Genomic DNA, 14,159 nt, shown 5'->3' with positions numbered 1-14,159 from the left:
ATTTAGCTTTATTCGCCGACGACACGACTGTTTACTATTCCAGTAGAAACAAGTCCCTAATCGCGAAGAAGCTTCAGAGCGCAGCCCTAGCCCTAGGACAGTGGTTCCGAAAATGGCGCATAGACATCAACCCAGCGAAAAGTACTGCGGTGCTATTTCAGAGGAGAAGCTCCACATGGATTTCCTCCCGTATTAGGAGGAGGAATCTCACACCCCCGATTACTCTCTTTAGTCAATCCATACCCTGGGCCAGGAAGGTCAAGTACCTGGGCGTTACCCTGGATGCATCGATGACATTCCGCCCGCATATAAAATCAGTCCGTGACCGTGCCGCGTTTATTCTCGGTAGACTCTACCCCATGATCTGTAAGCGGAGTAAAATGTCCCTTCGGAACAAGGTGACACTTTACAAAACTTGCATAAGGCCCGTCATGACTTACGCGAGTGTGGTGTTCGCTCACGCGGCCCGCACACACATAGACACCCTTCAATCTCTACAATCCCGCTTTTGCAGGTTAGCCGTCGGAGCTCCGTGGTTCGTGAGGAACGTTGACCTACACGACGACCTGGGCCTCGAATCTATACAGAAATACATGAAGTCAGCGTCGGAACTGTACTTCGATAAGGCTATGCGTCATGATAATCGCCTTATTGTAGCCGCCGCTGACTACTCCCCGAATCCTGATCATGCAGGAGCCAGTCACCGTCGACGCCCTAGACACGTCCTTACGGATCCATCAGATCCAATAACCTTTGCATTAGATGCCTTCAGCTCTAATACTAGGAGCAGGCTTAGGGACCCCGGTAACCGTACTCGTCGAACTCGACAAAGAGGTCGACGTGCAACCTAACCCATGCATCAGCCCGCTGAGTTTCTCGCCGGATCTTCTCAGCGGGTCGCGATTCCGATCCGGTAGTAGATTCATTCGCGAAGCAGCTACTCTTGAGTTGTTAGGTCTCCTTTGGAGGCGCTCGGGTAGCTGTTAGCAAATCCCACCCCTCCTGGCTGAGCCTTTGCTTGCCCACCTGTCCTGGTGAAACTGGAAAGGCCTCCGGGCCACCAGTAATCCTTCAATCATAAAAAAAAAAAAAAAAAAAAAAATTGTCCAGCGAATGAAACCATCAGATAAAAGATTACCAAGTAAGTCTGGTAGTAGTAATTCTAAACTTGCTTTTTAAGTTAGGATAGCTGGTGTGTGTCCAATAATAAAGCTCAAAAGTTATCTGACCAACTGATATAGATACATTATTGCTAACACCATTATCATTTGTTGTAGATAATAATTGAATGACAAAGAAATGTGACATTCAATATGAGATAATTTAACAAAAGGTAAAGGTGGTTTTATTTCTCTCAATCCGTATCTGGATTTTGATAACCATAGGCTAGTTTCCCATACAATGTTTCCGCCCCTGTAACCCTTAACGCGTAATTGCCAGTTGCATAGGAGGAATTCTGGGCTTAAACCAGCTCTCAGTTTGCGTTTCAAGTCCAGGCTGTAGACACACTTACAAGCTAGTTTTGGTAATATTACTTCTAAATCAATCTTATTGATACGAGGAAATATCATTGTATAATTAACTCATATAATATACTATATGTATCATTACGCATATATTGCGATTGTTTTTATTCGGATCCAGTAAAAATTGACAACTAGTTTATGAATAACAAATAAATTTAAAATATATTTACTTTGGCATACGCGGAAAAACTGTTTGTTCCTAAAACCTTATAAAGTCAGAGATCAGAAACCCGACCCATTTGCTAATCTCATGTATTATATAGGTGGGCTGAGAGATCATCTACCTAAGATATGCTAAAATACTATCTTGTCACCTGATGTACCCTCTAAATTAGACACTAACGGATTTTATTTTTATTTTCAGTCATTTTTCGACGTGACCATGGCGTTCTTTATCAAAAACAAAATATTTGGTTTAACAATAACTATGAACGCTTTATCATGGGCTGGATTAATAATGCGAGATCACTACACAAAGACTCAAAGGAAAATCGTCAGAGTGTATGGATGGATGACTTTCCTGTATTTATTTGGTGCGTAACATCTTACAATGATATTCTAAAATGATGCATTTTGATATTGGTCAGTCATGAGTATGTTCATGTACAACAGTGATCAACTCAGATATAAGAAAACCAGTTTTATCAGGACAGGTGGGCGAGCAATCCGCAAGAAGGGGTGGGATTTGCTAACAACTGCCCGAGCGCCACTAAAAAAGACCTAATAACTGAAGAGCAGCTGGTTCGCGAATGTATATACTACCGGATTGGAATCGCGACCCGCTGAGAAGATTCGGCGAGAAATTCACTCTAACTAACTCACTAACTCATATATCAGGTCGTCATTGTAGGCGTCTAATAATATTGATAATGGATCTGATGGATACGTAAGGACGTGTCGAGAGCATCGACGGTGACGTGGCAGGAATTGAGGATGAGATCCGTGACGGCATTGTTAAGGCGATTATCATGACGCATAGCTTTATCGAAGTACCGTTCCGACGCTAATTTCAGATATTTCCGGATCGATCCGGGAGACCCAGATAGTCGTGTAGTCGTTCTTCACTAACCATGGTGGTCCGACGGCTAACTTACAAAAACATGATGGGTGTCTATGTGGGTGCGGGACGTGTGAGCGAATACCACACTTGTGTATGTCATAACGGGTCGTATGCAAGTTTTGTAAAATGTCACCTTATTCCGAAAGGACATTTTACTCCGCTTACAAATCACGAGGTAAAGCCTGCCGAGAATAAACGCGGCACGGTCGTGGACAGACTGTGTCAGGGCGGCATGTCACGGATGCATCCAGGATAACACCCAGGTACTTGAACCTCCTGTCCCAAGGTATGGATTGGCCGAAGAGGGTAATCGGGGGTATGGGATTCCTACACCTAATGTGGGAGGAGATACGAGTTGAGTTCCCCTCTTTGAAAGGGCATCGTTTTACTTTTCGCTGGGTTCATATCGATGCGCCGTTTGCGGAACTACTGTCCGAGGGTTACGGGTGCGCTTCGGAGCTTACTCGCGATTAGGGGCTTGTTTCTACTCAAATGATAAACGATCGTATCAGGTCGGCGGCGACTGATGAATGTCGTTGATAAATAAACTAAACAGGAAGGGAGAGAGGACGGAGTCAGCAAAGTACAGTTTGCCTAGAGACATGAAGCTAATCTTTCGGCTTATTGGAGTTATGTTTGCCGATAACGTCCCCATCTTTCCACACCACGGGAAAGATGCAGTTCGTTATAGCGACCAGTGAAAATAGATGCCATCATCGTATTGAGTTGGGCGGGTAGAAGTTTCATAATGCGATTAGATATACCGTCGGAAACAGGAGCCTTGCGTGGACGTAGGTCTTTGATCAGGTCTTTAACTTCCATCGGGCTAACGAGTGGTAACGCGTCTGAGAGTGGTACGTAGGCTCTGCGTTCGATCTCACTGTCTACTAATTCTACTCATATACGAATGGGGTCCGCGGATTGAGTGCTGGGCGTGCACTGGGCTTGCAACGTATCGGCCAGCAGCTCTGCTATTTCGTACGAGGGCGGCACTGAAAATTTCGGGAATTAACGAAGTGACACAACATTACTATTTAAAAATGTATTTATTGCTTTTCGAAGTATTCTCCGCGAAATTTGCCACATTTTTCCATACGATGGAACCAATCATTGAAGCAACCATTCCATTCGGAAGTTGGGGTCTCCAAAATGGCCGTTTTGTAGGCGTCCAGCTTCTTCAGGTGATGAAAATCTCTGTCCACGCAATTTATTCTTTATTTTAGGGAAAGTATAGAAATCATTAGGGCTTAGGTCGGGGCTGTACGGCGGATGGTCTAATAATTCTATGTTTTCTTGCTCTAAAAACTCTTTTGTTCTGTGCGCGGTGTGAGAACTCGCATTGTCGTGATGGAGGATGATGCGGCGGTTGCAGTTCTCTTTACGGAGTTCAGAAACGACCTGTGGCAAACAAATGCTAGCATACCATTCTGCATTAACCGTTTTTTGTCCCTCAAGAGGAATAGTCGTAACATGGCCGGTTTTGGAGAAAAACGTGTCCACCATTTTTTTTGCAACACTCCGTGAACGAACAATTTTTGTTGGCTTTAACTCATTTTCGAACACCCAAACTCGTGACTGGTGTTTTAATTTCGGATTCGTACGCGTATATCCAGGATTCGTCACCTGATACAATGTTGTATACAGCATTTGAGGATCCTGCGTGGAATCTTTCGAGAGTTCTGACGCACCAAGTAACGCGAGCCGCTTTTTGCTCTTCACAGAGCGAATGCGGTATCCATCGGGAAAACAACTTTTTTACACTTAATTGTTCATGCAAGATTATTTGTATTTGACTCAAGCCAATATCTAAAGTTGCCTGAATTTCGCAGTATGTCACATGTCGATCTTCCTTAATCAGCTTACGCACAGCATCAACGTTTTCTTGGGTGACTGCAGTTTTTGGACGACCTTGACGGGGATCATGACTGAGCTTGACACGTCCACGTTGAAACTCAGCAAACCAGCGATAAATTGTGGTTTTGGATGGGGCTTCATCACCAAATGCAGAAATCATCCGGTCAACACACTGTTTTTGTGTTAAACCACTTCGAAATTCATAATAAATCATCGCTCTTGAATTTTCTCGAGTCAATTCCATTTTCTCAACGACTAAACAAGTTTGACAAAACCTCGTGACAAGACCAAGAATCTTTTTTTAAATAAATAAATGGTATTCGATTTTTAAAACCAGAGAGTTTTCAATTAAAAAGATTTTAATATGACAGGAACAGTGGAAATATTCCATTCCCGATACTTTTAGTGCAGCCTAGTAATCATCGAACGCTGCGAGTCGACCAGAGGGGCCTACGAGGGGGGGCATAGTTACTACCGTATCCTATTTCAGCGTCCAAGCTAAACGATGGTAAGATTGTTGGGAGGGGACGAGTCCTTCTAAGAAATTAGACAACCTGGCATCTCGGACTTCGTTTCATTCGAATACGATTTTCCTTGATAGGATACCTATCGTAAGCCCGGATCGAGGGGTTCTTGGCTTTAAGGAGTTTCCTAACATCGACGTGCTATTTGAAGTGGTGAAGGAAGTCCCCCGCTACAATTTGCTCGATGACCTATGTAATGTCGTTATGATGTGTGACGTTACGATGTCTATGGCTTGCGATCTCTATCTCAGTTGTAAGGATTGCAATTTTTGTAAGATCATATCCGTGAGTAGCACAAGTAAACATATTATTTTCTAACCAGTTGCTGCAGCTTACGTACAAATCGCGGACATTATTGACATCTGGGGTGACATTGATCTCATGGCGGAAACAGCTTTGCTTTTCTTTATGGAATTAGTAGCGATTTCTAAGATTGTAACGTTGTTATTGAAATACAATAAAATCATGGAAATCATCAATGGAACTGAAGAAATATTGTATTTTGAAAACAGATTGGAAGGCCAAATGATTATCGCAAGGTATGCTTATATTCTAATTACAATGTAAAGAGCAACCTATTTTTACGATCTTATTTATTATTATACCTAATATTTTCTGATCATTATCAATTTTATGTGAGTGTAAAAAGGGTGTTATTAAAAATTCCTACCGCTCAGAAGCTGATTCACACAATTCGACTAGAAAACGGAAAGAATTGTGCAAAGGCTTTGAAGAATAGGTTTTTAAAATTTTATTATAGTCTCCTGCTTCAAATGTGTCAGAACATGAATCACCGCTTTTTGGCGCGACAGTTTGGCCTCGTCGTGCTCGCTACGAGCAGGTTTATGAATAGCTTAAACCATCCTGTGGCTTATCAATATTCCACATTGACTGATGGCCTGTATGGAAGGGCCGTGGAGATGCAAGTCTCCATAAAAAACACTAATTTTAAATTTTTTTCTATTGTGTAATGGATGGGAGCATAGGATACCATCTAAGATGTCGGATGTCCATTTCGGTGTCAGGGTTCATGACTATGCTTCTATGCTACGTATTCACGAACCCATTTTCAGCGTCTTTATTCTTTGTATGCCTTATAAAACTGGTTTTACTGGTGGTAGGACCTCTAGTGAGTCCGCGCGGGTAGGTACCACCGCCCTGCCTATTTCTGCCGTGAAGTAGTAATGCGTTTCGGTTTGAAGGGTGAGGTAGCCGTTGTAACTATACTGAGATCTTAGAACTTATATCTCAAGATGGGAGGCACATTTACGTTGTAGATGTCCATGGCGTTAGAGTAGGCGTTAAATCTATTTAACAATTAAGTATATTCCATTATTAAGCGATGTTCACTTTACTGTTGATTAAAAGCATATTTTTTCCAGTATCAATAAAGAGACGACCCGGTTTTTACAGTTAAGCGGTGCTTTTGTTGTTTTTACGACTATTTTATGGTTCTTGGGTGAGCATAGCAGCACATTTTTCATTCGAGCTAAGTGAGTAATATTTATTTTTTATAAGTACAAAACTGTTTGTGTAAGTATATTTTTTATTATTGCTGATAGCTCAAAGGCCTATATCATGTGGCTATTGGAGTCCATATACAATACAAGTTGAGATATGAGGTCGTAGTTTTGTTTCATAATGATCATCCTACCCTCAAATTGAAAGCTAAACCTGACTTAGAATATATAACTTTGAGTTCGCTTAACAGCTTACAAATAGTTTGGTTGTGGACTCGTAATCTCGCTTTGAAGTTTGTAGTAATAAAAGTAAAGTAATAAAAAATATATTTAGTGAACCTATTTCCAAAATACATAATATATGACTTGTCAAAGACCTACGTCCTCGCAAGGCTCCCGGTTCCGACGGTATATCCAACCGCGTTATTAAAATTCTACCCGTCCAACTCATTGTGATGTTGGCATCTGTTTTCAATGCCGCTATGGCGAACTGTATCTTTCCCGCGGTGTGGAAAGAAGCGGAGGTTATCGGCATACATAAACCCGGTAAACCAAAAAATCATCCGACGAGCTACCGCCCGATTAGCCTCCTCATGTCTCTAGGCAACTGTATGAGCGTCTGCTCTACAAATGCCTCAGAGACTTCGTCTCATCCAAGGGCATTCTCATCGATGAACAATTCGGATTCCGTACAAATCACTCATGCGTTCAACAGGTGCACCGCCTCACGGAGCACATTCTTGTGGGGCTTAATCGACCAAAACCGTTATACACGGGAGCTCTCTTCTTCGACGTCGCAAAAGCGTTCGACAAAGTCTGGCACAACGGTTTGATTTTCAAACTATTCAACATGGGCGTGCCGGATAGTCTCGTGCTCATCATACGGGACTTCTTGTCGAACCGCTCTTTTCGATATCGAGTCGAGGGAACCCGCTCCTCCCCGCGACCTCTCACAGCTGGAGTCCCGCAAGGCTCTGTCCTCTCACCCCTCCTATTTAGCTTATTCGTCAACGATATTCCCCGGTCGCCGCCGACCCAGTTAGCTTTATTCGCCGACGACATGACTGTTTACTATTCCAGTAGAAACAAGTCCCTAATCGCAAAGACGCTTCAGAGCGCAGCCCTAGCCTTAGGACAGTGGTTCCGAAAATGGCGCATAGACATCAACCCAGCGAAAAGTACTGCGGTGCTATTTCAGAGGGGAAGCTCCACACGGATTTCCTCCCGGATTAGGAGGAGGAATCTCACACCCCCAATTACTCTTTTTAGACAACCCATACCCTGGGCCAGGAAGGTCAAGTACCTGGGCGTTACCCTGGATGCATCGATGACATTCCGCCCGCATATAAAATCAGTCCGTGACCGTGCCGCGTTTATTCTCGGTAGACTCTACCCCATGATCTGTAAGCGGAGTAAAATGTCCCTTCGGAACAAGGTGACACTTTACAAAACTTGCATAAGGCCCGTCATGACTTACGCGAGTGTGGTGTTCGCTCACGCGGCCCGCACACACATAGACACCCTCCAATCTCTACAATCCCGCTTTTGCAGGTTAGCCGTCGGAGCTCCGTGGTTCGTGAGGAACGTTGACCTACACGACGACCTGGGTCTCGAATCTATCCAGAAATACATGAAGTCAGCGTCGGAACGGTACTTCGATAAGGCTATGCGTCATTATAATCGCCTTATCGTTGCCGCCGCTGACTATTCCCCGAATCCTGATCACGCAGGAGCCAGTCACCGTTGACGCCCTAGACACGTCCTTACGGATCCATCAGATCCAATAACCTTTGCATTAGACGCCTTCAGCTCTAACACTAGGAGCAGGCTTAGGGACCTCGGTAACCGTACTCGTCGAACTCGACAAAGAGTTCGCCGTGCAACCTAACCCATGAATCAGCTCGCTGAGTTTCTCGCCGGATCTTCTCAGCGGGCGCGATTCCGATCCGGTAGTAGATTCATTCTCGAAGCAGCTACTCTTGAGCTGTTAGGTCTCCTTCGGAGGCGCTCGGGTAGCTGTTAGCAAATCCCACCCCTCCTGGCTGAGCATTTGCTCGCCCACCTGTCCTGGTTGCCGAAGTTCGAAGACATTTTTTTTTAATTTCGTAGCAGGAATAATTCCGTATTTATAATATAGGCGTCGACAACCCAGTTTCTCGCCGGATCTTCTCAATCGGTCATTCCGATCCGGCGGTAGATTCTCAGAAGCAGTACTCTTGCAAGGGCTAGTATTAGCAAATTCTCTAATGATGAGTCCGTGAGCTCATCTATCCCTCCTTGTAGCTGGAATAGTCCCTTAGGCTACCAGTGAATAGGTGAGGAAAAAGAATAGCTTTTTATTTAGCTTAGATGGGTGGACGAGCTCACAGCCCACCTGATGTTAGTGGTTACTGGAGCCCATAGACATCTACAACGTAAATGCGCCACTCACCTTGAGATATAAGTTCTAAGGTCTCAGTACAGTTACAACGGCTGCCCCACCCTTCAAACCGAAACGCATTACTGCTTCACGGCAGAAATAGGCAAGGCAGTGGTACCTACCCGTGCGGACTCACAAGAGGTCCTACAACTAGTAAAATGATTATGTAAAAGCTTGGCTTGGCTTGGCCATGGCTTTGGTAAGGCTGTCGTTTGCTAATACCGAAATCAATTACAATAATTACCGTGTAATATATAATATCAATCATCATATCATATAGCAACATCATGACGTATTTTTCCTTCTATTTAAGATACCCGTTTAATGACCTGAAATCACCCGGCTATGAGTTTGCACTTATACATCAGGTAAGCAGTACTTATTTATAAACATTTTGTTGCACTAGATAAGGGGTGCTTATTGCAAAACCAAAGTTTTATCAGGTATATATGATATATTATTGATATATTATTATTATTGTATTCTCTCTGTAGTATTGGTTGGTCTGTTTGAGTATCTGATGCTTGTTTATGTGCAGATGGTGTGTGTACTATGTCTTCTGTTGAGTTAAATGTCCTTTTGTTATTTGTATCATGTGAACCATGCTGAGTACTGTGTATTATGTTTGCCTGATTTATGGGAGGTGAGTTAGTTGGATTTGTAGATATTGAAGTCTAACTATGTTGATTTTGTTCTACTTCGGCCGTTATTATTTCCCTTTCTGCGGCTGAAGTCCTATTATTGCGGTGTATAGCTCGCATTTGATCTACTAACCGTTGTTCTGATATTATTTGAAGGTCTGGATATATTTCAATGAATTTCGTGTAGAGTTGTAAGATTAGTTTCGCAATTTGAAACAATATAATAGCAGCGAAGTAGTTGTTTGTTTACTTCATCCATCTACTTCATTCGCTGCCAGTTTCAACCAGCAAGGGCGGTTGCAGGTAGTATGTCCTGCAAAACACTTCTTGCTGATTCCTGTAGAGTTTCTGGTGTAAGTGTCATTTGTGTTTCGGCTTTAGTAGATTAGTCGGTCGTGGCCCGCCTGTTTAATCTACCACTGGCGGTCTGCATGTTGCCACGTCGAGTGCCAGCTCCAGACGTGCCCTGGTGGCTTCCAGGCAGTGGCCCTATACGTACATTTCTTTCTGTATTTTCACGGGTTTTTAAGGGTTCCCAGAGCCATGTTGAGCCATCACGTGAGTCTGGTGTTCGGCTCGGACGTATGGTTGGATAATGGGGGACTTATTATTATTATTTATTGACCTCCTATAGCTATCGCATCTTATAAATCAGGAGGTATGATTGCATCCCAACAGAAACATGCAGGATCGCGTAAATTTCCCGTGCAGTTACGTATAAGAATACTACCCTACAGTTTCGATCGTCAGATTTACACAAAAGCGCACACGAGAAACATGTCACGTCGAATAACATAGGTGTGCCTAAAGGCACAATATTCACCTAGCTGTCACGTAAGGAATGACTTCTTCTAAAACCGAAGTTATGGTCTTATTGAAGCCACGGTCGCGTTCAAGCATCAAAGTCATACTGTCAACTGTCAATGGTGACACTATCGAGACAGAGACGTCAGACACGATAACATTCGAAGTATCGATCCAACAGAAGGATCTATCTACATTAAGTTCGATAACGTACCGTCCACCAAAATTTAATTTATTACAAATTATGAACTATTATATAGTATTATATCTTATTAATATATTAATACGTGAAGCAAAAACTTTGTACCCCTTTTACGAAAATTGCGTGAACGGAAGAGTATGAAATTTCCCACATTTATAGAGAATATAGAGAAGGAGTGCAGAATACTAATATATATTTTTAATTAGGCATAAAAAATACAAAAAATTAATAAAAAAGACATTACGCCCACTACCATGTATTTAACACACACACATGTATAATAAATACTCTTTTGTTTATTCTGTGGTCTCTTAGTCTGTAGTCAAATTGAAAATAGATTAATATTGTTTGTCTATAATGGAGTCTTGGCGAAATCTGTAATTATAGAAGTAGTAGTTGAAGTATTTGACAATAGAACCAAAATAATGTTCAAACTTATAATTTCATTTAATTAGAGTCGAACTTCGACTGTTCTGTGGGACCACTGGTCTTATTAATTATACCTATGACAAATTTTGTGTATTTTATTACGGCGGATTTCAACTGTGCCCTTTGAACTCGAGATTTCGCAGAAGTGCCAATAACAAACAGAGGCTCATCTGACCTCTAGCTAGGATTCCCGGTACCATGGGAACCAGAAACTAATATAGATGCTTAACATAAGCAAGTCTTCTTGCATTGGTGTTAAAGGCTGTGATACAACCCTCAGACCTGTTCATAACAGGAAAGCATGCTCAAAGGAGGACTCCCTACACGGAACCCACGATCCTCGACGTAGCTGTCAGGAGCTTTAAAATACGACGCAACTCATGTTATCTAAAGACTCAAATTATCCAAAAGTATCAACAGCAAACAAACAAAGGTACAAATATATATTTAACTTACTAGACTTATTTTGCTCAGTGCATGATGATGGTATTCACGGGAACTTTTGTGTTCAATCTCAATATCTTCTTCTCATCGGTGGTCGCAGGCTGCCGTTGTAGACTAAAGCTAGTGGCTTTGTCGATACGAAATATCTGCATCAATATACCGGTGAACAAAAAGGTAATCATCAATGATTTCTTTAATAGGTTAAATATTAATAGGTCGACATTTTGATGATCATCAATTTTCTTGTAGAATTATATAACACCAGAAGAAGAAAAAATCGTTAAAGAAAGACTTCACTGCGCTATTTCGCAACATAAGTGTGCTCTGAACGCAGCGGAGGATATTAAAGATTGTATATCCGGATTTCGTTTGGTGCAACTCACCGTATCCATTGTTATCATCTGCACTACGGCATATCAATTAGCTGTGGTAAGAATATTTTTCTTTTGGGAAATATTACATGTGGGCCGGACGCATTCCAGTTTCACCAGGACATGTGGAAAAAGACGGGCTCAGCCAAGAGGGGGAGTGGGATTTGCTAACAATTGCCCGAGCGCCTTCGAAGGAGACTTAACAAGTGCAGCTGTTTTGGGAAAGCATCTACTACCGAATCGAAATCGCGACCCGCTGAGAAGATCCGGCGAGAAACTCAGCGGGCTGATGTTCAGGTCGGGTTGCACGTTGAACTCTTTGCTGAGTATGGTTACCAATGTCCCGAAGCCTGCTCCTAGAGCTACAGCTGGAAGCGTCTAATAATATTGTTAGTGGATCAGAAGGAACCGTAAGGACATGTAAGAGCGTGTCTGACGGTGACTGGCTCCTGCATGAGCCGGAGTCGTCGAGTAGTCAGCGGCGGCTCATAGACATCTACAACGTAAAAGCCGCCACCTACCTTGAGATACGAATTATAAGATGTCCGTTTTAACAGTATAACTGCTATCCCAGACTTCAAACCGCAACGGATTATGTTTCAGGGCAGAACTAAGCAGGGTGGAAGTTTTATTTTTTATTTTTTTTCGGGCCGAGCAATGAGCCTCCTGCGAGGTTGCTACGTCTGAGTGGCGGGCGGGACGGTGTGCAGATGATGTGAGCGGACCGCGGGGCCAAGGATGTTTTGGGGCCCTGCCCACCGAACGACTCCCCCTGCACTCTCTCACCCGACGTCCGATCTCCACCCAGGGTCAGAACCCAGAAAGAGTAGGGCGGTTCCCGCGGTCTCACTACAACCAGACTCGCGGCGCCACGCCTAGGACGCTCGTCGATATTCAACAATTCTACGTTGGCCGTCTAGGTACGACAGACTGACAGGCCGCCCCGGGCGATGCCGCTGGTGTTCCGGAATACCCCGTTGGACCAGAACCAGCCTACCAGGTCGGAACGCGATACACCGCCAACCAGTTGCTTTTACACAACAGTTCCGTGGAACTGTTGCCATTCAGTGCGCTAGAGCGCAGGCAGCACGCCTGCGGTCTCGCCCCCTCAGGTCGCCTCATGGCCTTCACCGGGGAGAGGTCGCCTCATAAAGACTGAAGTCGGAACAAGAGGTTTTCTTCAAACGAGGCTTGTGAAGAGTGCGTAACGTTAGGCAGCGGCTTGGCTCTGTCTGGCATTGCTGAAGTCCATGGGCGACGGTAACAACTCACCATTAGGTGGGCCATATGTTCATCTGCCTAAAAGGGCATTAAAAATTTGGCTGTTTGTTCCAGAATAAATCAATTGGTAATATACAAAAAACATCAATGGTTGGGTATATCCTTGCAGCGTCACTTGAAGTTTTCTTATATTGCTTTCAAGGAGAATTTCTTCGTAATGCGGTACGTGCTTGGTTAATTATCTTTGTTTAGTTAAATTTCATTTCAAACAAACAATAGCGTAAAATTCTCGTAAACAGAGTGAAGAAATTGCGGATGCTGCATATGAATGTCCATGGTACACCCTCACTCAACCTTTGAAAAAGACCCTTTTAATAATCATGATGCGAGCACAGAGCCCCGTCATTCTCACGGCGGGGGGTTTCGTTGATTTGTCCATCACAGAGTTTATGGCAGTAAGTTTTATCTTTAATAACACACAGAACAAAATGAAAGTATCTCTGAAAATTCCCACATCAAGTCCACAAAAATAACATGTACCATCATTCTAATACATATTTACTCTTAATTAAATTTCGTATGCTGTGACGTATATCCAGTTAGGTAACAGGTTTGTTTGTTGTTAAGTTACGACAAAAACAGTTCGATTCAGAAACTATTACATTTACATTACAAAACTTATGTTTTTAAACGTAATGTATCTAAAAAGCATTTTAATTGAGTAGATAAAAATCTTTTCTATATGTAACGACAGCATAGTATAGATTAAGTATGTCATAAATTTTGACGGAAGTCATCTGCTCTAATCAAGGTAAATGTGTTTTTCGTGCATTTTTGGTTAACATATAAATAAATAATAATATTAGTTTGGCATTTCTTGATGATTGGTAGGAATTGGAAGAAGATGAGGACTTTGGTCTTCCTCTTCTCCCTCTTCTTGTCTGGAGGCGCCGGAGTCCGACATAACCCGGTCTGTTACCCCTCTCGACCGGGTATCCGTTTACGGATTTCCCAGCGTAAAAAAAAAGGCTTTAAAACGAAAATACGTACAATACAATTCTATGAAACGTTAATATAATGCGTGAATATGAATAGCACTCTCTTATTTTTTACACAGTTAGCTATTTTATTTGTTGTGCTGATTATAGCAACTATATATAATCTCTTATATACAAACAAATGGAATTACTACGAAAAAATTCAT

At 42.8% G+C, this 14,159-nt stretch overlaps 1 protein-coding gene across 1 annotated transcript in view; it reads left to right on the top strand.

The window, feature by feature from the left end:
• The first annotated feature begins 1,445 nt into the window (after positions 1–1,445).
• Positions 1,446–14,159, top strand: part of LOC114252795 (odorant receptor 70a-like) — an 18,217-nt gene continuing 5,503 nt past the window's right edge. The window contains exons 1-9 of the mRNA XM_089733589.1: positions 1,446–1,525; positions 1,891–2,059; positions 5,287–5,503; positions 6,347–6,457; positions 9,157–9,211; positions 11,394–11,537; positions 11,613–11,792; positions 13,070–13,177; positions 13,255–13,410. Of these exons, the coding sequence (XP_089589715.1) occupies positions 1,909–2,059; positions 5,287–5,503; positions 6,347–6,457; positions 9,157–9,211; positions 11,394–11,537; positions 11,613–11,792; positions 13,070–13,177; positions 13,255–13,410 (1,122 nt within the window). The 5' untranslated portion in view covers positions 1,446–1,525; positions 1,891–1,908. The remainder of the gene's footprint in view (positions 1,526–1,890; positions 2,060–5,286; positions 5,504–6,346; positions 6,458–9,156; positions 9,212–11,393; positions 11,538–11,612; positions 11,793–13,069; positions 13,178–13,254; positions 13,411–14,159) is intronic.

This window comes from Bombyx mandarina, chromosome 16, assembly GCF_030267445.1.
Source record: "Bombyx mandarina strain Sakado chromosome 16, ASM3026744v2".
Classification (NCBI taxonomy): domain Eukaryota; kingdom Metazoa; phylum Arthropoda; class Insecta; order Lepidoptera; family Bombycidae; genus Bombyx; species Bombyx mandarina.
This window is presented reverse-complemented; position numbering and strand designations above follow the sequence as displayed.